The 22,864-nt window shown below is 39.0% G+C and overlaps 1 protein-coding gene across 1 annotated transcript; it reads left to right on the forward strand.

Annotated features, from left to right (window-relative positions):
* Positions 1-733: 733 nt before the first annotated feature.
* LOC140175788 (uncharacterized) lies at positions 734-5,543 on the forward strand. Its single transcript, XM_072204353.1, has 4 exons — positions 734-1,139; positions 1,224-1,446; positions 1,547-3,002; positions 3,309-5,543. Exons 1-4 carry the CDS (start codon positions 734-736, stop codon positions 5,541-5,543), a joined length of 4,320 nt encoding a protein of 1,439 aa, XP_072060454.1.
* The last annotated feature ends 17,321 nt before the right edge of the window (positions 5,544-22,864 follow it).

The following is a 22,864-nucleotide window of genomic DNA, read 5'->3' on the forward strand; positions in this document are numbered from 1 at the left end:
CATAAATATTAATTCCCTGTATTAATAATAAACCTCCATTTTCAAAGACAATAACAACAACGTACTCCAAATTATATCCACAACCAAATATATCCAAAATACGCATCATATATATATCAAGTTGATAACTAGAGTATATAGTTAAAACCATAAGTCTTACATAACCAAATCATAATCACTACCTAAACAGTTCAAGATTCAAAATAACATAACCCACATGAGGATCCTGCCTGTGACATATGGAGCATTGACATAATCTAGATTTTGAGCAAAGGTTTTGATATGAGCTGTAAGGTCGGTTACGAGTTATAAGCTCGGTAACGTATCTGCTATCACAACCGATCATCTGTTATAATCGGCATTCATTCTCGACCAATAACCTCGGACAAGCAATAAATTACCTCTCCAAACGTTACGACCTAAATCTAACGTTCGATAATAAACAGGTATAAAAGGAAAAGCAAGAAGAGGAGAAGGTAATCAATCTTTAATAAGAAAAGTCTCCATACACATTCTCTTATTGACTTGAGCGTCGGAGTGCCTTTGCAGGTACCCACCTCCCGCACTTCCTTCTTGTGGACGAGGTTCTGGATCGCATCTCAGGAGTCTGCCGACCTTATCAAGGGAGCGACCTATACCTCGGCTTGAATTGGTAAGAACATTGGCGCCCACCGTGGGGCCTGAAGGTTTGAAACGTCATTTGAACTAAGCCCCAAAATCTCCACATACCCTCATGGCTGATGTCCCCCCACCCACTCCATCCGAGCTTCTAAGGATGGTGACCGAGCTTCAACAAGCGAATCAGCGAATGGCGGAGGACAATCAGAGAATGCAAAACCAGATCGCACAGCTGGAACAAGCTCGCTTGGAACATCACAATAATGATCATGAGAACAACGAACGAACTCATGTTTCTGAGACACCGCAAAGCAATGATGAAGAAAATCCACGGAACGAAGAAGCTCAGCCTGATAATGAGGAAGAGCAACCCGACAACTCGGCAGGACCATTTACAGCAGATATAATGAACTTTCAACTCCCCAGACAATTCACCCTTCCGACAACCTTAGTCCCATATGACGGATTGGGTGACCCAAAGCAACACGTCAAGAAGTTCCGATCTATTATGATTGTTAACGGTGCATCCGATCCAATTCTTTGTCGATGTTTTCCATCTTTTTTAGACGGTCCTGCACTTGACTAGTTTTGTTCTTTGCCTGCAGATTCGATATCCCGTTTTCAGGAGCTAGCCAGTCAATTCGAAGATCATTTTGCAGCATCCGCCATATACCTCCACGACTCAGACTATCTGACGACTATTAAGCAGGGACCACAAGAGAGCCTGAAAGATTATATAACTCGATTTACAAAAGTGGCCATGCAGATCCCTGACCTCCATCCTGAAGTCCACCTACACGCCATTAAGAGCGGCCTGCGTCCAGGAAAGTTTCAGGAGACCATCGCCGTGGCCAAACCAAAAACCTTGGCCGAGTTTCGAGAAAGCCAAGGGACAGATTGATATTGAAGAGCTCCGCCAGGCATGAAGGGCAGACAAGTCGGCCGTAAAGGATGATGAAAAGCCACGTGACAACAAGAAGAGCTTCAAGCCAGTTCCGCGATATGAATCTTACACCCAGTTTAATACAAAGCGGGATGATATAATCAAGGAGATACTGAACTCTAAATTGATCAAACCTCCTCGAAAGGCAGGCACCTATCCAGAAGCAAAAAACGTAGACAAAACCCGATACTGCACTTTTCACCAAAAGCATGGCCACACAACCGACGAGTGCGTCATTGCCAAAGATTTATTGGAGCGCTTGGCACGGCAAGGGCATCTTGACAAGTTTATTACAGGACATATGCAAAAGAGAGCAACATCGAGCTCCGAGCAACTACCAACAGGTCCATCATCAAAAGACAAGGATAAAGCTCCTGCTCACCCTCGGGGGGTGATCAATTGCATTTCAGGCGGCTATGCTGGTGGTGGCCATACAAGCTCGGCTAGAAAAAGAACCTACAGGGCCATGTTAGCAATCGAGGATACCTCTCATAACCCCACCCCGGTGCAGGATGTCCCAGAGCTGACCTTCGGACACGCCGCCCTCAATGCTACTTACACCAATTATGATGATCCGGTGGTTATTTCTATCCAACTGGCCGACCTTATAGTAAAAAAAGTACTACTTGATCTAGGAAGTAGCGCTGATATCCTTTTCTTTAGCACATTTCAAAAGATGAAACTGAGCACTAACATTTTACACCAATATTCGGGAGAATTAGTCGGTTTCTCGGGAGAGCGGGTCCCCGTGATGGGATCGGTGTGGTTACAAACCACTCTCGGAGAACACCCTTTGTCTAAAACACAAGACATCCAATATCTGGTGGTTGATTGTTTTAGTCCTTATAATGCTATATTAGGGAGGCCATTTCTGAATAAATTCACTGCAATAGTCTCAACATTTCACCTTTGTGTCAAGTTTCCTGTGCAGGACAACATCATCGCAACTATCCACAGTGATTTACATGAAGCTCGGCGCTGCTACAATACAAGCCTAAAGCCCATAAGAAAAAGTCCCGAAATTCGCGTCAATTCTATACAATCAGAGCATCCAGCCTTGGCCGAGCTGGACCCAAGAGCCGAATTTCAAGAACGCCCCATACCAAATGAAGATCTAATAAGGGTCACCTTGACTGACGATCAAACGAAATTTACCTTTATCAGAGCATCAATGGACAAAGACGCGAGGGAGAAGCTGACCACATTCTTACGTCAGAATACCGACTTATTTGCTTGGACCTCAGGGGATATGCCAGGAATTAGTCCATCAGTAATAACACACAGATTAGCAGTCAACCCAACAGCCCGACCAGTTTCTCAGAAAAAGCGGAACCTCGGAGCTGAAAAGAGAGAAGCCTCAATGACAGAGGTCAAAAAGCTCATCGATGCTCAGTTCATACGAGAACTCAGATTCACGACATGGTTGGCTAACGTCGTTATGGTAAAAAAACATAATGGTAAATGGCGCATGTGCGTCGATTTCACTGATTTAAATAAAGCATGCCCCAAAGATGCTTATCCCCTACCCTGCATTGACAACTTAGTAGATAACTCATGCGGTTACGGTACACTGAGTTTCATGGATGCATATTCTGGTTACAACCAGATCTTTATGCATCCATCAGACCAGGAAAAAACAGCTTTCATAACTGAATATGGTAATTATTGCTATAATGTTATGCCCTTTGGTTTAAAGAATGCAGGTGCAACATATCAAAGATTAATGAATAAAGTCTTTGAGCAGCAGATAGGCAGGAACCTCGAGGTCTATGTGGACGACATGGTCGTCAAAACAAAGGTCGGCCACACCCATATCGACGACCTTGATGAAATATTTGCGCAAGTCAGAAAATACAATATGAGGTTAAATCCTGAAAAATGCGCCTTTGGTGTTCGAGGGGGAAAGTTCCTCAGGTTTATTCTGACAAGCCGAGGAATAGAGGCTAATCCAGAGAAATGCAAAGCTATTCTTAACATGCACAATCCCACTACAGTAAAAGAAGTTCAACGGCTGACAGGCCGCTTGGCTGCACTATCAAGATTCTTGCCGTGTTTAGCAGCCAAATCCTTTAGCTTCTTTCAATGTTTAAAGAAAACAACAAAACACTTTTCTTGGAATCAACGGTGTGAAGAGGCATTCTCAAACTTAAAACAGTTTCTGTCTAAACCACCTGTTTTGCAAAAGCCAAAGCTCGGTGAACCATTACATCTATACTTATCTGTAACTGATGTGACTATTAGTTCTGTTCTTATTACAGAAAACAACAAGGAACAACAGCCGGTCTACTTCGTGAGCAAGTCACTACAGAATGCCGAGCTACGCTACCCAATGCTCGAGAAGCTGGTCCTAGCACTAATCTTCTCTGCCAGACGACTCCGACCTTATTTTCAGAGTCACACGATCATCGTTCGGACAGCCCACCCACTTCGACAGATACTTTCTAAACCTGAATTAGCAGGACGATTAGTTAAATGGTCCATAGAGATGTCCAAGTTTGACATTCAGTATCAGCCTAGAGGGTCGATCAAATCTCAATATTTAGCAGACTTCGTAGCCGAACTTACGTCCTCGGACCCCGACAATAAAGGTCAAAGCTGGACCTTATTTGTTGATGGAGCTTCGAATCCTCAGGGGGCAGGTGCAGGAATACTACTTGAAAGCTCGGATGGCATAATAATCGAGCACTCTCTCAAATTCTCGTTCAAAGCAAGCAACAATCAGGCCGAGTATGAAACCCTCATTGCCGGGCTCAGGTTAGCTAAAGATTTACATGTCAAAATTCTAAAAATTCACTGTGATTCACTACTAGTTGTTCAGCAAGTAAACAATGGTTTTCAAACAAAAGATCAGATATTATTGAAATACCTCGATATTGTCCAAAAGCTATTACATGATTTTTCAAATGTTGAGCTCATCCATATACCTAGGGAACAGAACAACAGAGCCGATATTTTGTCAAAATTGGCCACAACACAAACACAAACTTCAACGCTTTTCCAATCAACTTTAAGCAGGCCAAGCATTGACATACCTAAAATCCTAAGCATAATTAACCAAGAAGGTTGGCAACAACCTTACATACAGTATCTCCGTAATGGTACTATTCCAGAAGAAATCCAGGAAAAGAACAAATTTAGGCGACAAGCCTCCTTTTTTACATTAATGAATAACTCTCTTTATAGGCGAGGATATTCTCGACCTTTGTTAAGATGTTTGGACAGGGCAGAAGCTGATATTGTCTTGTCAGAGGCCCATGAGGGCATCTGTGGAATACATTGTGGTGCTCGGAGCTTAGCACGGAAGGTACTCCGGGCAGGCTTTTACTGGCTGACGATATGGGACGATAGTAGACAAAAGGTCAGATCCTGTGACAAATGTCAGAAACACTCACCGATGATTAACATGCCCGCAGAACATCTTCATCAGGCAGAGGTAAGCTGGCCGTTCAACAGATGGGGAATGGACATTCTTGGGCCATTCCCAACGGCCCCAAGACAGGTGAAATATTTAGTGGTCGCAATAGATTATTTTTCAAAATGGATTGAAGCACAACCTTTGGCAAAAATCACATCATCCCAGATGATAAGCTTTGTTTGGAAAAGCATAATTTGTAGATTCGGTGTACCACATCACATTGTAACCGACAATGGTCGGCAGTTCACTGACCATAATTTCAAGGAATTTTTGCAGAACCTAAAAGTAAAGCAGCATTTTTCCTCGGTGGAGCACCCACAATCTAATGGGCTAGCAGAGGCCGCTAATAAAGTCGTCCTTCAGGCACTACGAAAGAAACTTGACGACGCAAAGGGATTATGGGCTGAGCTTGTGCCAGAAGTGTTATGGGCATACAACACTACAGTGCATTCAACGACCAAAGAAACACCATTTCGCTTAGTCTATGGATCCGAAGCAATGATCCCCATGGAAATATCACAAAGTTCACTCAGAAACCAAGCCGAGCATCATGACGAAGCTCGGTAGGCAGAACTCGACCTAATAGAAGAAATTCGAGAAACATCAGCCATCCGGCACCGAGCACTACAACAGCAGCTCAGCCGACGACATTCACGAAAGGTACAGCCGAGAACATTCAACGTCGGTGATTTAATCTTAAGGAAAACTGAGCAAGCTCGCCGACCTTCTTCCCATGGAAAGCTCGCCGCAGCCTGGGACGGTCCCTATCGAGTATGTGAAGTGCTGGGGCGAGGGGCTTATAAGTTGGAACAATTAGACGGCACAACAATTCCAAGCACGTGGAACGTCAACTCTTTGAAGCAATATTACAGTTAGCAAACAAACCAGTACTCTTTTTCCTACTTTGAGGATTTTTTCCGAAAGGTTTTTACTCATAGAGGTTTTAATGAGGCTGGTTCACCTGAATAACCTTGTACAGGTACTATTAATAAAGTCTAAATCTTTTTATACAATTTCAGTAATCATTTATTTCTTGTTGAAGCACGAAACGGACTAACAGTTATTAACAAATATTCCCATTAAGCAAAAAGTCGCATCATTTTACTACGGATGCGCAAACGGACATAACAGTTATTAAGCCAAAACAAAGCTGCTAAATAAACGATTAGGAAACAGAAACACCTAATCGCACAGACTACAGAAAGCACGTCTAAAGTGTCTTTTAACAGAAAATAAATAAAAGTCAGTCAGCCAGATTCTCATCACCCTCCTCAGCAGTTTCTTCATCATCCACAAGTTTCCCATCCCGAACTATCTTTCCGGGATCCATAACAGAAAAATCTACATTAGGAGCAAGGTGCTTTGCTTGGTTCACAGCCCTCTGAAACCCTTCAGCAAACGCATCCAAAATATCACCCTGTTTGCTATTTTCAAACTCTTTCATCTTTGCCGATAAATCAATAACTCGGTCATTAAGGCTTAGAAGATCACCTTCTTTCTTTTTCAATAACCCAGAAATGTTTTCACGACATTCCCTTTCAACCTTCAAATCAGTTTCAGCATCAGATAGTTTCTTTTTCAAGTCAGTCAAGTTCGATTCTTTTACCGCCAGCTGATCTTTCAGTTCAGTAATTTTGTTATATTCACAAGCTAACTTCCTATGTCTTTTCTCTTGACTACGCCCAATACTGGCGAGTCGGAAACCTAACACCTGAAATCCCAAAAAAGATGTCAAAAAAAAAAGAAGCACGGAATATCACAAAGATACTTGATAACATACCTGCAGAAACTGATCTACTGCTACATCTCCAACCTCTCCCACCCGATTTATATCTGACACAGTTTGCACAACCTCATCAGCTACAACATTAAAAGGGAATTTCTTACTCCACACTGAACCAAACTCCCCTTCTTCTTCGAAAACATGGAGCTTCTCTTGCATTATGGTAAAACTTGATAAATCCTCAAGAGGAATACTGTTGTCTCTAGCCAACACCTCTTCTGCAGTGCCAGACTCTGATTTCCTCTTTTTGAAGGCAATCCCCTTTTTCTTTGGCTGAGGCTGGTTAACCTCGGTACCACCATCCACCTTATCAGCATTCGATGAGGAACCATCAAAATTCTTCGCCTTAAAACGGGATCTCAAACTCGAAGCAGTAACCCCAGGGAAATTTCCAGCTACAACACAACAGCAAATTGTTCAGTAATAAATTGAGCAGATAAAATTTTTTGAAACAACTGTCATCATCCAAATATCTTACCAAAATACTCTACAACAATCGATTTATTTTCCTCCCACAAAAGTAGGTCAGAAACAGATATTAAACCTCCCCTATCAACCATCTCCATCAGAAATGAGATGATACACTCATTCCGAGAATCAATAAGTTCTGGACCCAGTATGTGCTGCGGTTGGCAGCACCAATACATGGGAAATTTTTCCCCTAAATTTTCATCAAGATAGAAAGGAAACTCTTCATCTTTTGATTTTACTTTCAGAAACATCTCTTTGAAATCTTTAAAAGAGGATTTGTAAAGTTTGAAAATCGAAAACCCTGGAGTACTGTTTAAATTTATCCACAAACCCTTCCATACCCCCTTGGCTTGGAACAAACAAAAAAACAACTCTAGCTCCGCTTCTATCTCAAGGAAATCCATCAGAGCCTGAAAGCATCTGATGAAAGCCCACCCATTCGGGTGTATTTGAGACGGAGCACAGTTCATTTGTCTCATCACGTCACACTCGAAACTTGAGAAGGGAATCTTAACCCGCAGTTCCTCCATTACACAACTGTACATGTAAAAATACTCGAAATCTTTTTTTCTATGAAAAACCCGATCAGATCGACTGCATGGCAGCAACTCCACCCGAAAACCAGTTCTAACTATCCTTCCCAAATTTACCCTATGTACACTCTCCATATCAGAAAATAAGGATGCCCGTATGTGTACATCCTGATCAACCCAACCATAGTTTTCATCATTTTCAAAACCAGGAAATAATTTTTTCTTTTTATCACTCATTTTAAAAGAACAAAACCAAAAGAAAAAGTAAAAGACAGGAAGAAGAAGAAGCAGTTTTTACTGACCTCTAGTACTCATTTCTGCTATAAAAGTTTCTGCCTCCCACTCAAAAACCGTAAGCAAACCACAAGCCTTCCTAGCCACTAATTTTAATTCAACTCCTCAGTTCAATAATAACATCCTGACCGTTAACTCAAAAGCCACGTTAAACGGTCACAAAGCCTCATTGGAAGTTGAACCAAACAATAATAATTACACTACACAACACCCAAGGACCAATCAGAAAATTACTGCCCAACTCTACGCATACCAGGAGTAAGTAGTAAAACGAGACACGTTGACCTGGGGGCTCCACACACCGAGCTATAACTCGCCAATTAAAAGCTCAACCTGTCTCTTCCAAGTCAGGCCAAGCTTGGGGGCTGTGATATGAGCTGTAAGGTCGGTTACGAGTTATAAGCTCGGTAACGTATCTGCTATCACAACCGATCATCTGTTATAATCGGCATTCATTCTCGACCAATAACCTCGGACAAGCAATAAATTACCTCTCCAAACGTTACGACCTAAATCTAACGTTCGATAATAAACAGGTATAAAAGGAAAAGCAAGAAGAGGAGAAGGTAATCAATCTTTAATAAGAAAAGTCTCCATATACATTCTCTTATTGACTTGAGCGTCGGAGTGCCTTTGCAGGTACCCACCTCCCGCACTTCCTTCTTGTGGACGAGGTTCTGGATCGCATCTCAGGAGTCTGCCGACCTTATCAAGGGAGCGACCTATACCTCGGCTTGAATTGGTAAGAACAGGTTCCATTACATAATTACTAAGCCCTTGGAAAGAAGAAGAGCTCACCAAAATGACTAAGATCTACTGAGGGGCTGGTGGAATGGAACCTGGAATGACTCCTGTATCTAAAAAATATGGGAATATAATAGGGTGAGTTTTGCAACTCCGTGAGCAAACATTACATCTATAACCCACACGAGACAATACAGAGTTTACCTTGAAAATTATATTTCTTTTCAGAGATGAGAAATTCATATTAATTAATTATACAAACAATAGATAAATAGTTAAGCGGATGAATTGAAATGGGAGTTCTCATTCCAAAAGTCAAATCAAATCAAATATTACATACCTAGGGTGGCTCCACCTCTAAGGGTAGCCATTTCCTCTAGTGTGCCCATACGGTATAACAGATCCAACGTGTGGCCTACACGTTAGGCTAGCAACGCCCCTACTAGCTGAGGTCTGAGCCAGATGCATCTAGGTTAACATCATAACCGCCGTTAACTACGGTTTTCTAGTCAGAGTCTCCCAAACCAATCCAAACCAAATCACTTATAAAAATCTATAGTGCTTATAACATACTACTAAATTCCATAGCAAATCAATATATATAGGATTGCATACTAAAATTTAATTAAAATTTAAATAAGGTCAAATAAGAAAACATTTATACTTTACAAAATATATAAATATCGTCTCGTGTGTATTTTTATAAAATTGTAAGTTTCACAAATCAATATTTATTTTAAAAAATTCAGAAATCACAATAATAAAATATTTTCAAACTCCAAAATTAATTATTCAACATAGATATTGATAATAATATATTTAAAAATAATTATAGATATAATATCCATTCACAACTTGATTCCAAAGAACCGGAAGTAACTCTGAGCGCGTCAACGAGCTACCAAATGATGTCCAATAATTCTACAACTCTAGAAATATGACAATAATGATATTTGTGAGCTACTAATATTGTCAATTAACATAATCTTACTCGCCTTGACAAAAGTCCCAAATTTTCTAACCCCTAATAACCCTAATTCGGATTTATATATACCCATAAATATAGAGAAGACAAAAATTGGAGATATGGCTAATTATTGAATCAAAGAGTTACCTTGAAGCCTCAATAATAACTGGGACTCAAAGTTGAATGCTTCCTTCACTCATTAAGTTGAAATTTTCTGATTTGGAGATTTTGAGAAAATGAGATTTGAATAAATGGAGATAGAATAGAGAAGAAAAGGAAGCAAGATGATGAAGGTGAATTTGATGATATTGAGTGGTTGGTTGCAAGGAGAAGAGATGAAGAAATCTAGTTGGTAAGAGAAGAGAAATGAGGGTTTTACATTTTGATTTTTTGAAAGAAAATGAAAGGGAAGGAGAATAGAGGGGGAGGGGGAGTGTCGAAGAAGATGAGAAGAGAGAAAGAAAATTTTAAGTGGGGGCATTTGCCCCCCACGTGTTCTCAACCTCTCTTTCTTTTCTTTTTTTTTTTCACACTCTCGGTTATTACACAGTGGAACAACAATGCTAAAATATAAACCATGGGGGAGGGGGCAAAAAAGATAAAAGATTCAAGATATGATCAACATAAACAGACTTTGAGAACATAAATCCATCATGAGAAGAATGCAAAAGTGTGTAATGAGAAAAACAAATTCAGAGGAAACTAGCTAAGACAACTACTAAATCATACACATGCTACATGTGCAATTTTTATAAGACTACTAAAAACTGTATATGAGAATATGAATATTTTTCAAGGTGCATTTGTTCGGGGGAAAAATAAGTGCTACATTTTTCAGTAAGATGATAAAACAGGAGACAATATTTACAAGAAATTGTCCATAGTAGAATTTCAATTTTACAAGATAAGTGCTACATATTTGCTAAATTACTTGGTTTAAGAGCTCCTGAAGTTCTAATGGATTGCTTAACCATTGGCTCTATAAATATGAGCATCAAGCACTGGATTTTCTCCACTAATGAGCTCAAAGACACAAACATCTCCAACTTTTAAATCATTCTCAACACTAAAAGTCCACCAACCATTTGAGATACATGCTGACTAAGAACAACAATCTCTATGCATTTATCCACAAAAAAAAGATCAGTTGAATCAACAAAATGAACAACGATTCGATCATAAAAGAAGGCATACCATCCGAACGATGAAGGACAGATGGAATTATTGGATCTCAATGTTTTTTTCTTCAGATTGACTACCTCCTTCCACTTCTCTAGTTTCTATGGCAATTCTCAGTTGCTTACTTGTAAAAGGCAATGATAATGATAATGATAATGATAACGGTGTTTTCAATCTTTTCTGCTCTCTGCCCCAACATTGTGGTGGTAGCTCATTCTAAGTCTCAACCGAATCATTGTCGATCCAGTTATTGAAATGATAATGTATTTCAAGGCCACTCATGTCAAGCATGTGTACCTCAAAATAAGAAGTTCCATTGTCTCAAACTGCAACAAGTGGCCATGATCAAGAGAGTAATAAGCAGCAAACTCTTTCCAACCCTTTTCAAATAAAATCTTATCATCATGCTGAGTCTAATGTACTTTCCATTGAGTGCCATCTGAAGGCTTCAGGTACACCGGATTTTTCACACCACCACCATATTTGCTAGTGAACTTGTGTGGTATCTTCTGCAGTGCAAATGAACCTGATAGTTTTCAGTGGCTAAGAGAAGGGGGGGTTGAATCTTAGCCCCTTTTTTTGCGTAGTTACACTTTCTGGTCTTTGAGGAGACTTTTTTATTTTTATCTCATCCCTAGCCACTAGACTTTTATTTTTGTCTCGTCACTTGACATGAGATATTTTTGGTTTTAGCTCCTGTGCAGCAGAAACAAAAATGGAGTAGAAGAGAGAGAAAATTATACCCAGATATATCCTGGTTCAGCTGCTAAGTACAGTGCAGCCTACATCCAGTCTCCATCACAACAATGATGGAATTTCACTATAATCTTCCTGATTACAAACTGTAAAGTGCTAACCCAACTTACAAGGGGATTCCCACAGAATCATGAAACACAACATAGACGTACAAAGGAACTTTATGGACATCTATGGCTTTTTCTTTTAATTTTGCACTCTCTGCCTTTTTCCGCTCTATGGCTTTTTCATACAAACCTCACTGTTTGCCTTTTTCCATGAGACTCAAGACATGACAAAATTAAACAGAAAAATACAAAATAGAATACATTGAAGGAGAAGAAAATCTGTAAGCTTAGGTAGCTCTGAGAATCCTGTGTCTTGCACTCTCAATGCTTACTTCTAACTCCTTGCTTCAAATCGTGGCTGTTCACCCTTTTTATAGAAGGGAGAAGTCTCCACAGTTGAAACCAAAACAGACCAAGCTTAACTTCTTTTCCTTCACTTGAAACCGGTTCGGCCAGAGAGAGAGAAGAGGTAATCCATGCAAAACCCAACATGCAAATACCTCTAGTCCTTCCTTGGTCATCACTTTTCATCAATCCGAGCGCTCCATCCTTGGCTTACTCTCCAAGATGGATTTCTGGCCCTTGATGCTTCATGATGATGATGGCTTCATCTGCTCCAATCTCTGCCTCCTCCATCACTTCACCACTCTAGCTACTTCCTGTGGTGGTCGAGCAGAATCAAAGACAAGCCATCCCTCCAAGAATCTCCTCAATGCTGGCCGAATCTTCTTCTAACGTTTTTGGTATGAAGAAGCCAAGATCTCATCACCATATCTTACCATTCATGGTCGAAGATCTTAGCCACTACATTTTTTATGTTTTCTTGCCATCATCATGATGGTCTTGAGACTTGCTCCATCTTCTTTTTGGTGAGTTGGTGTAGCTTCCATGGTTTCCTGGGTATTGACCGAAAGAGAAGAAGGAAAGATAAGAGAGAATGCAGAGTTAAAGTAAAAGCAATACATTGAAATGGAACAAATTAATGGGATTGCTTTTACTTCCCTTGCTTGAGTGGCGTGCTGCATTAATCAAATCAATCATGTCACTCATACTCTCTCTCTCTCATTTATGTTTCCAGTGCTGCCAAGTTAAATTTTGAAATCCATCCTTAATGAAAATTGGAATCCGTTGGAAGACACAAGGAAAATTATAACATTTGCTTTCCTGATGGATTATATTTTGGATCATGCATTGGAGCAACTAGTAAAATCTTGGGCTTGTAACAATAATAAAATCAATTTGGCCCGTAATAACAACTAGCTTCAGCCACAATTAATTTGGACATTTTGTTTCAAGGCTGAGCTAATAGTAACACACTTGGGCTTGTCAATTTCTTTTGTTTCGGCCCAAAATCAATTTAGCCATACTCATCATATATTCTTGCATTAGATCAAGGCTGAATATTTTTGATACAATTGGGCTTGTACCAGAATTTTATTTTCGGCCCAATGAAAATCTGCATCACAAAATTATTAATTAACATATGTTAAATGAAAATCAAATTAATAATTTTGTAATTAAATATTTCAATAATCTTTGTTCATCATCAAAATTAAATTAGAGTTTTCCAAATTCATCAATCTCCCCCTTGATGACAAACATTATTAAAATTGAAATGGAAAGAAATTTAAAGATTGAGTGAAGAGTACTCCCTTTGATTTTTAATTTCTCCCCCTTTCTAAATGTCACATGGCTCCCCCTTAATGTATGCTATTTTATCAAGGGAAGCACTAACCTGTAACATTTTTGAAATCAAGCTTGAAGTAACAATGTTATTCAACATATTAATTTTGAAATGTTGAATGCTTGATTTATGAGCAGAGTTGGATGATAATCAAAACTCATTTGTTATCAATAATTTGATTTTCTGCTCAAACACAACATAATCAGCCACAAAATAATTTTGAAGATAAATTGCTGTTTTTTTTTAATATTTTCCAATCAAATCAGAGCAACATACTTATGGTAAGAAAATATTTTTAATCAATGCATGATCACAGCAATTTTCAACATTTATTTTCATACTCAATGCTTAAAAGAACTGCCAAAAATAAAGTATTCGGCAAACATGTTTACCAAGATGAATCAAAATATTCCTATTCCACTAGTAGCAAGCATATTCATCAAGATAAAACTATCACAAGAATACATGTTAATAATCAATTAACAACTGGGCAGCCATGAGTTCAAATGCATCACAGTTGTCACAATTGTAATCAATCAAGCATCAAGTGTATTATTCTATCAAGGGTGATCATGAATTCTCAAGAGAGAATTTCATCCCCTGAATTTCAGTTTCAATTTTAGCACTTTCTCCCCCTTTTGTCATCAAAGGGGCACCTGTAAAAAGATTTTGTTATAGAAAACAAAATATGCAAGATATAACCAAACAAAACAGAGTATCACAGGGTATCTCAGAGTGATACCAAGTTATAACAGTATCCAAATCAACAAAAAAGAAGTATCATATTGAGCCTACTTAAGCCAATATCCTAAATCGAACAGAAAATTAATCATTAGAGAGATGAAGATCAGATTCCTCAGCCCCATCCTCATTTGCATCTCCTAGATCCTCCTTGAGACTTTCTAACATCAAACTGACCCTGTCCTTGCATCTCATCCAAGCTCTTTCATTTTCATATGCAAGCTTGCGTGCAGCCTTATTAGATTGAACCATGAGTTCTGAGATATTTGTAAATTCTGTGAATTTCTTTGATGGACTCAGTTGTCTTGGAGGTCTCAGGTCTGCTCTCATACTCACGCTCCGAAGCCATGAATTTCTTGCTCTTGGTTCCTTTACCAGCTCCACCTCCTTTGACCACTGACACTTTATTCTCTACTGCCTCATTCAAAAGGTCAATTTTGAAAAATTCAAAGATACTGGTTAAGAACATACCACCGTATCTTACTTACCCCAGTTCCGCTTAATCCCTATTAAACTTCTTCTTCAGCCCATGATTGATTTATTGAACTCGGCTTTGACTTCCCCTTGCCCACTAGAGCTGTTCCTTCAGCGGAAGCACTTATCCATCCTCCCGTTGATTGATAAGGGGTTAGAGAATCTAATCACTCCCTAGAAATGCCATCCCCTCCTTTTGTTCAATCCCTCCCTCGATCCTTTGCTTCGTTGGTTTGGTTGCTTACTGATACCCTTCAAAGTAGTGTTCAAACCCCCCTTTTCTTTCGTCTGTCAATTGTTCCAGTCCCTTTACTAGGCAAAACTAAGGTTTATCAGTAATTACTTTGGTTTGGATAAAGTTTATCAACAGCTTTTGGAAGAAAAAAGAACATGATCCCCCTTATTGTAGTGCTCAATTTGCAGGGATTTGATTCTTTCAAGTAGAGCTTTTGAAAACCCTATCGATGCCCTTTCTAAAGCTATGGGCTCGATAAAGTCTTTGAATTATTTTTCAGATAGCACTTTTCGCCATCTGATTGGTGCTCTTAACCGATTCCCACATATGAAGGATCATAACATAACCAAAAGAGATAAGAGTAGATGTAATAAGTGCAAAAAGGATGAGAGAGTCAGAGTATGTTACTCTATTGTGAGAACCGCTTTGAGGAGTCAAAATGTGGGTGATTATCCTATGTAGTAGAGAGTTGATGGAGCCGAGTGCTTTATGGGTAGGAGTAGTGCCATGTAAACCAGAGAGATTTTCACAAATGTGCTGAAGAACAACATTATAGGTAACGCCGACTTGTGAGTCCCATTTTTCGGCCATGTAAGCTCTCAGCCCTTCTTCCTTGTAGCCCAAGGCCATCCCAATGGTGGCAGTGTCAAGAGTGATGTGAACTCTTTTCATATATGAATGGATAGTGCCATCAATTAAGCGCATATTGGAGTAGAACTCACAGACTAAACCTGGGTAGACTGGCTTCTGTATGTGAAGCAGAGGAGTCCATTAAAGCAGTTCAAAGAGAGGAGAGACATTTATTCCCTTGTTAGCGAGAGTGTCAAGGTTGACAAGATAGGTCAGACAGAGATGACGCTTTTTCACGACCTCTTTGTGGAATTCATAAGAAGTGCAAGAGTTGAATCTGGCAGGGTCATAGTGGGAGTATGTTTTGGCAAATTTATTCTTGAATTCTAAGGATTCCAGGTTTGCCGGTTCTATGGTGTTGTGTAGAATGAATCCTTTTGATTTCTGACCACTCTTCCCAGGTGTGGCTTTCTTCGGTGATGGTGGTGGAGAGTGGATGGGTGACATGTGAGATGATTCTTCTTCAACATTTGGCTCCTTGTTTTTGCCTCTGCTTGAGCTTTTATGGGCAATGACCTTCTTTCTCATGGTGGCCGTGCGTTTGGAGGGTGGTGAGGGAGAGGATGAAGATGTAGAATGGATATGGATATGAGTGTGGGTTTGTGGAGTGGGAGTCTTTTGAGAAAGGAGAATGCATTCACTTTTCCTAGGAGCAGTTTTCTTTTTCATGATGAAGAGAAGAAATGGGGGTGGAAGAAGAAGAAGAGATGGCCGAAGAGTGTGGTAAGTGGAGGGAGGTTGGAGGTGCATTAAATGTTGATTGGAAAGAGATAATGCTGGGAAGTTAATGACCATCATGGCGCGGTTATTAACCAAGGTGGTTTCTAAAATTTGAAAAGGTGATTTTCTTGAATCAAGGGATTAGTTGAAAAAGAAAGACTTGATTTGACACCATGCTTCTTCCAACAAGATTTGATGAGACATAGAGATTTTGACTTTTCAAAAAAAATGAGAAACTAACATAACGGTCAGAGTGGGGTCAACGGAATTTAGTGGGGCCCATGAGAATTAATTTTTGGCATTGTCTCCCCCTTGATCACAGCCCTTCCATCATGCCTTTATTTTTATCTCGTCCATTCCTACGAGATAAAACTGAATAGAATCAGGATTTCACAAATTTTCAACAGAACTTAAATCAATCATGCCCAAGCTTTTTCTTAATGAACAGAATCTGTCTTCACAGAGGGGTTTTGTAAAAATATCAGCAAGTTGGTCCTCAGATTTTACAAATTGAATATCAATAGTACCCTTTTGCACATGTTCTCTAATAAAATGATATTTTATCTCAATGTGCTTAGTTCTTGAGTGCAAAACAGGATTTTTTGAAATATTTATAGCACTCATGTTATCACAAAATAAGGGTATACTATTGATCTTTAATTTGTAATCTTCCAACTGCGTTTTTAACCAAATTAATTGTGAACAACATGCGGAGGCAGAAATATATTCAGCTTCAACTATGGATAGAGCCACTGTGGCTTGTTTTTTGCTTGACCACATGTTGAGTGAGATTCCAAGGAAGCAACACATGCCGGAGGTGCTCCTTCTATCCATTTTATCTCCCGCATAATCTGCATCACAAAACCCTACTGCACAAAAGTCATCAGATTTAGGATACCATAAGCCATATTCACTAGTTCCCTTAATATATCTAATGATGCGCTTAACAGCTGAAAGATGGGATTCCTTTGAGTGAGATTGAAATCTTGAGCATACACCCACACTTTGAACAATGTCCGGTCTAGAGAATGTAAGATACATGAGTGATCCTATCATACCTCTATACCTTGTTTCATCCACATCTTTCCCATTATCATCTTTCTCAAGTTTAGTGTTTGGATGCATTGGAGTTCCCATTGGTTTGGAATTTTCTAGGCCAAATTTCTTGATTAATTCTTTAGCATACTTTCCTTGGTGAATAAAAGTACCACTAGGAGTTTGTTTAATTTGGAGGCCAAGAAAGAAAGTTAGCTCTCCCATTAAACTCATCTCAAACTCACTAGTCATGAGTTTTCCAAACTCTTCACACAAGGACTCATTGGCTGATCCAAACACAATATCATCCACATAAACTTGAACTAGAAGCATATCATCATTAGATTCCTTAATGAATAAAGTTGTGTCCATAGTACCCCTTTGAAATTGATTTTCTAATAGGAAGGCACTAAGCCTTTCATACCAAGCCCTTGGAGCTTGCCTAAGACCATAAAGAGCCTTAGTTAGTTTGAAAACATGATTTGGAAAATCTTTATGTTCAAAACCGGGGGGTTGTGCCACATACACTTCTCTATCAATAAAGCCATTAAGGAAAGCACATTTAACATCCATTTGAAACATTTTGAAACCCTTATGGGCAACATAGGCAAGAAGCAACCTAATTGCTTCCATTCTAGCTACCGGAGCAAAAGACTCATCAAAATCTATACCCTCTTCTTGATCGTAACCTTGGGCCACTAATCTAGCCTTGTTACGAACAACTTGTCCATCCTCACCAAGTTTATTTTTAAACACCCACTTAGTACTAGTAACTTTCTTACTATCCGGATGAGGTACTAGTGTCCAAACCTCATTCTTGTCGAATTGAGCAAGCTCCTCTTGCATGGCTTTCACCCATGATGGATCTTCAAGAGCTTGTTTGACATTGTTGGGCTCCATTTGTGACAAGAGTGCAAAGTTGCTTGGTTCGGATTGTCTTTTGGTTGAGGATCTTGTTGTTACTCCTTGAGAGGGATCACCAATGATGAAGTCATGAGGATAACCCCTCATGGACTTCCATTCTCTAGGCTTCCTTTGTGATGTTGAGCTTTGATAAGTTTCTGTTGGTCTTACTGTCTCAGTTTCTCATGCTGGCTCAGGAGATAAAATGGAAATGTCTCCTCCAATCTGACGAGACAAAACTGGGCTGGCAGATTCTTCAATTTGGACAGACTTGGGATTCTCTTTGCTTGTTCCAGCTCCTTCACAATCTAAATCATTATCTATCACAGTACTGGGAATTAAATTAGAATCACAAAAAGTAACACGTATGAATTTCTCTATGGTCCTATGTTCTTTGAGATAAATCCTATAGGCCTTGCTAGTGGTGGAGTATCCAACAAACATTCCTTCATAAGATTTTGGATCAAACTTACCAAGATTTTCTTTGTTGTTAAGCACAAAACATTTGCATACAAAAACATGAAAATACTTAAGATTTGGAGGGGTTCCTTTCCATAGTTCATAAGGAGTTCTTTTCAACCCTTTTCTAATTATTGTCCTATTCAAAATATAGCATGCTGTATTTACAGCTTCAGCCCATAGAAATTTAGGAACCTCATTCTTACATAACATAGCCCTAGTCATCTCTTGAAGGCTTCTATTCCTTCTTTTAACAACCCCATTTTGTTGAGGTGTTCTAGGTCATGAAAAATTATGAGTAATTCCAAAGTCATCACAGAATTTTTCAAAGTCTTGGTTTTCAAATTCTTTTCCGTGATCACTTCTCAAATGTGCCACTTTTAAATCTTTTTCATTTTGAATTTTCTTGCAAAGGGTTGAGAAAGCATGAAAAGCATCATTTTTATGAGCAAGAAAAAGTACCCAACCAAATCTAGAGTAATCATCCACCACTACTAAACCATAGTGTTTACCTCCTAAACTTTGAGTTCTTGTTGGACCAAAAAGATCAATGTGTAACATTTCTAATGGCATTTTGGTTGAAATTTCATCTTTTGGTTTAAAAGAGGATTTAAATTGTTTGCCTAATTGACAAGCATCACAAGTAAGATCCTTATCAAATTTGATTTTAGGAATTCCTCTAACCAGATTTTTCTTTACTAGCTTAGAAATTTGGTACATACTAGCATGACCCAACTTTCTATGCCATAGCCATTTTTCAGATTCAATAGAGGTAAAACATGTTACATTTTGTTCTTTCAAGTCCTCAATAGTTAATCCATACACATTGTTGCATCTTTTAGCTTCAAACAAAATATCTTCAGTTTTTTCACAAACAACTAAACACACAAATTTTCTAAAAATAACTTCAAATCCTAAATCACACAATTGGCTTACACTAAGTAAATTATGTTTCAAACCATTTACAAGAAGAACATCATTTATACAAGATGAAAAGCTTTTACCAACTTTACCAATAGCCACTATCTTTCCTTTACTATCATCACAAAAGGTGACAAGTCCTCCATCATACTCATCAAGCTTTATGAAGAAGGTTGTCTTTCCGGTCATGTACCTAGAGCATCCGCTGTCCATGTACCACATATTTTTCTTCCTCTTGGATGCTAGGCATACTTACAAAATGAGCTCAAGTGACCTTAGGTATCCAAATCTTCTTGGATCCTTTCACGTTAAACCATCTCCTATATCCCAAACCATTGTAATCAAAAACAACTTTGTAAATTTTATCACCAATCATTCTTTCACCAAAAAAATATTGAATGGGAAAATGACCGTTTCGGTTGCATAGCCTACAAAATCTTGGAGTTGCTGTTTTGTTAAAGTAGGTGGGATATTGAAACCTTGTGTCATTAGAAGATGAAGCTCTATTTTCAAAGGAAGGTTTCTCATCAGATTTATAAAACCCCAAACCAGCTTTATCAAAGAGTAGTTTTTGACTAGCCAATATTTGATTTAAATTTTCAGAACTTTGAGTGAACTTGGCTAAGTCATTTTCAAGGCTTCTAACCTTTTTTAGCAACTCTTCATTTTCCTTAAAACAGTGTACATATGCAACTACCGAATGATCACTTTCACAACTTCTAAGTTGAGCTTTCAACTGCTTATTTTCTTCTACAAGATCACAAGCAGTTTCGGCCTCCCTTACTTTATCTTTAAGAAAACTATTTTCAGCTTTAAGAATGATAATTTGTTGTTCAAGATCTTGGTTATCAAGCAGAAAACATCTTATTTTTTCAGAAAGGTGGTCTATCATAAGATGAAGGTCTTCAGTGTTAGGGTTATGAAAGACTACTTGATCTATGTGATCTGCCATGAGACATGGTTGTGACTTGGTCTCGGATTCCTCATCATCATCATCTGAGTCATTTTCCAAATCTTCCCATGAAGCCATCAGTCCCTTCTTCTTTCCTCTTTTTGGTTTCTCATCCTTCTTCAACTTAGGACAATCAGATTTGAAGTGCCCTGTTTCCTTGCAATTGAAACAAGTTACTTTGCTGAGGTCTTTCTTCATTTTTCTTGAGCTGCCGCCTTTGCCTTTGAACTTCATCATTTTCCTGAATTTTTTGGCAAACAACACAAACTCATTAACTTAATAACAAAAATTAATTCATAAAATAAAAAAGTTATCTTACGCTTTTAAATAAACTATATTCTTACAAATATATAGAACTTATAATATGTTTATAATCTTAAATTAAATATGTATATTTAAAATACTTTTTGTTTGAAACAAATGAAGCTCGACACATGAGAGTGGAGCATAAAACAGACAGAAACAAAAGCAAATCTAAACACAAAGTTAGCAATCCTATGTCATATCCGACATTGCCATCAACAACCAATAGGATCCAAACCAGCCCACTCCTTATAGCTCAAAAAACGTCCTATTTTGTATGACATCAACATGTACCTCTTTATTATTGAAGATCCTGTTATTGCGTTCCAACCAGACGTTCCAAATAACCGCAAAGAACCCAGTCAGCCACTGCTCCTCTTTTCTATTAGATGTTCCATTCCAACTCTCAAAGAAGTCTTTAATGCTTCCAGGGACAGCCCAATCTCTATGAAAATATCTCAACCAGACGCACCACACCTGCCACATAAACTCACAGAATACAAACAAATGGTGAACACATTTAATCTCCTTTTTACACAAGACACAAATACTTTCATGCTGGCGAGTGATGCCTAATCTACTCAACCTTTCTTTAGTATTCACTCATCCACTAAAACAAACCAACCAAACAGCTCAATTTTAGGCGGAACCAACCCTTTCCAGATCGAACTTGTGAAGCTATAACTTGTAATCTCCTCCGAAAAAATGCCTTTATTATCAAATTTCCAAACAAGATTATCTGCTCTATCAGCTGATAGCTTCACTGGTCTTAACCTATCATGAAGTTGGTGAACTAGTTCCAACTCCCATTGAAACAGCTTCCTCCTCCAATAGAAATTCCAAATCCACTCTAACCCATCCCAGAACCCACAATCCCCTATCACAAATTCTTATTGGTTTGAAACAGAGAAGATCTTTGGAAAACGCGCATTCAGAGGACCACCCTGGACCCAGTTATCTTCCCAAAATAGTGTCCTTCGACCATCACCAACTTCCATTGCCAGACCACTAATAACTTTTTCTTTTACCTGCTGTGCTTTTATATCCAACTGACATATGTCTTTCCAGGAGCCACCCTTTACCGGTAAAGTCTGACTAGAAAGCATAACCTTAGGATTCAAATTGTTACACGAACAGACAATCTTCTTCCATAACAGACAATCTTCCTTGGAAAACTGCCACCACCACTTAAACAGCAGTGCTGTGTTCCTGAGCACTGCATCCCCGACCCCGAACCCCCCAGCCTTTTTAGGTGCCTGAACCACTTCCCACTTCACTAGAGGTATACCATTATTACCATCCTCCTTACACCACAGGAACCTCCTTTGTAAGGCAATCAATTTGTCAGCCACCGCCTTCAGCATCTTGTACAGGCTAAGGTAGTATACCGACAGGCTATTCAACACCGATTTAATAAGAACTAGCTTGCCTGCTTTGTTTAGAACCTTCGCTTTCCATAAATTGAGCTTCTCTTCCACCTTCTCTATGACCGGTTTTCAAGTCTTCACCAAACGCAGGTTCGCTCCTAGAGAAATTCCGAGATACCTAACAGGTAAAACAGCTTGCTTGCACTCTAGGAGGCCACACACATGCTCCACCCACTCCTGCTCACAGTTAACTGAGATCAGATTCGACTTATCAAAGTTGAGCCTCAGACCCGACATCAGCTCAAAACAGCGCAACAACCTCTTATAATTCACAATTGTCTCTGTCTCCGGAGGGCAAAACAAGATAGTGTCATCCGCGAATTGGAGATGTGACAGTTCAATGTGATCTCTCCCAACCAGTAACGGATTAATACGCCCATTCCTTACAACTTCTCCTAGCATCCTGTGCAACACCCACCACAAGAACAAACAGAAGAGGAGACAGTGGATCTCCTTGTTTTAGGTCCCTCTCTATCTTAAATGGCTTGGATGGAGATCCATTCACTAGGACTGACATAGTGTATATTTAAAATACTTATTAATTAAAAAGTGAGAAAAGTATGAAAAATTATTTAAAATTTGCAGTGTAATAAAATGTTTTAATTTGTAAGCTAAGAGTATAGAAATAGT

The sequence above is a fragment of the Arachis hypogaea genome, chromosome 10, assembly GCF_003086295.3.
Source record: "Arachis hypogaea cultivar Tifrunner chromosome 10, arahy.Tifrunner.gnm2.J5K5, whole genome shotgun sequence".
In the NCBI taxonomy this organism is placed as follows: domain Eukaryota; kingdom Viridiplantae; phylum Streptophyta; class Magnoliopsida; order Fabales; family Fabaceae; genus Arachis; species Arachis hypogaea.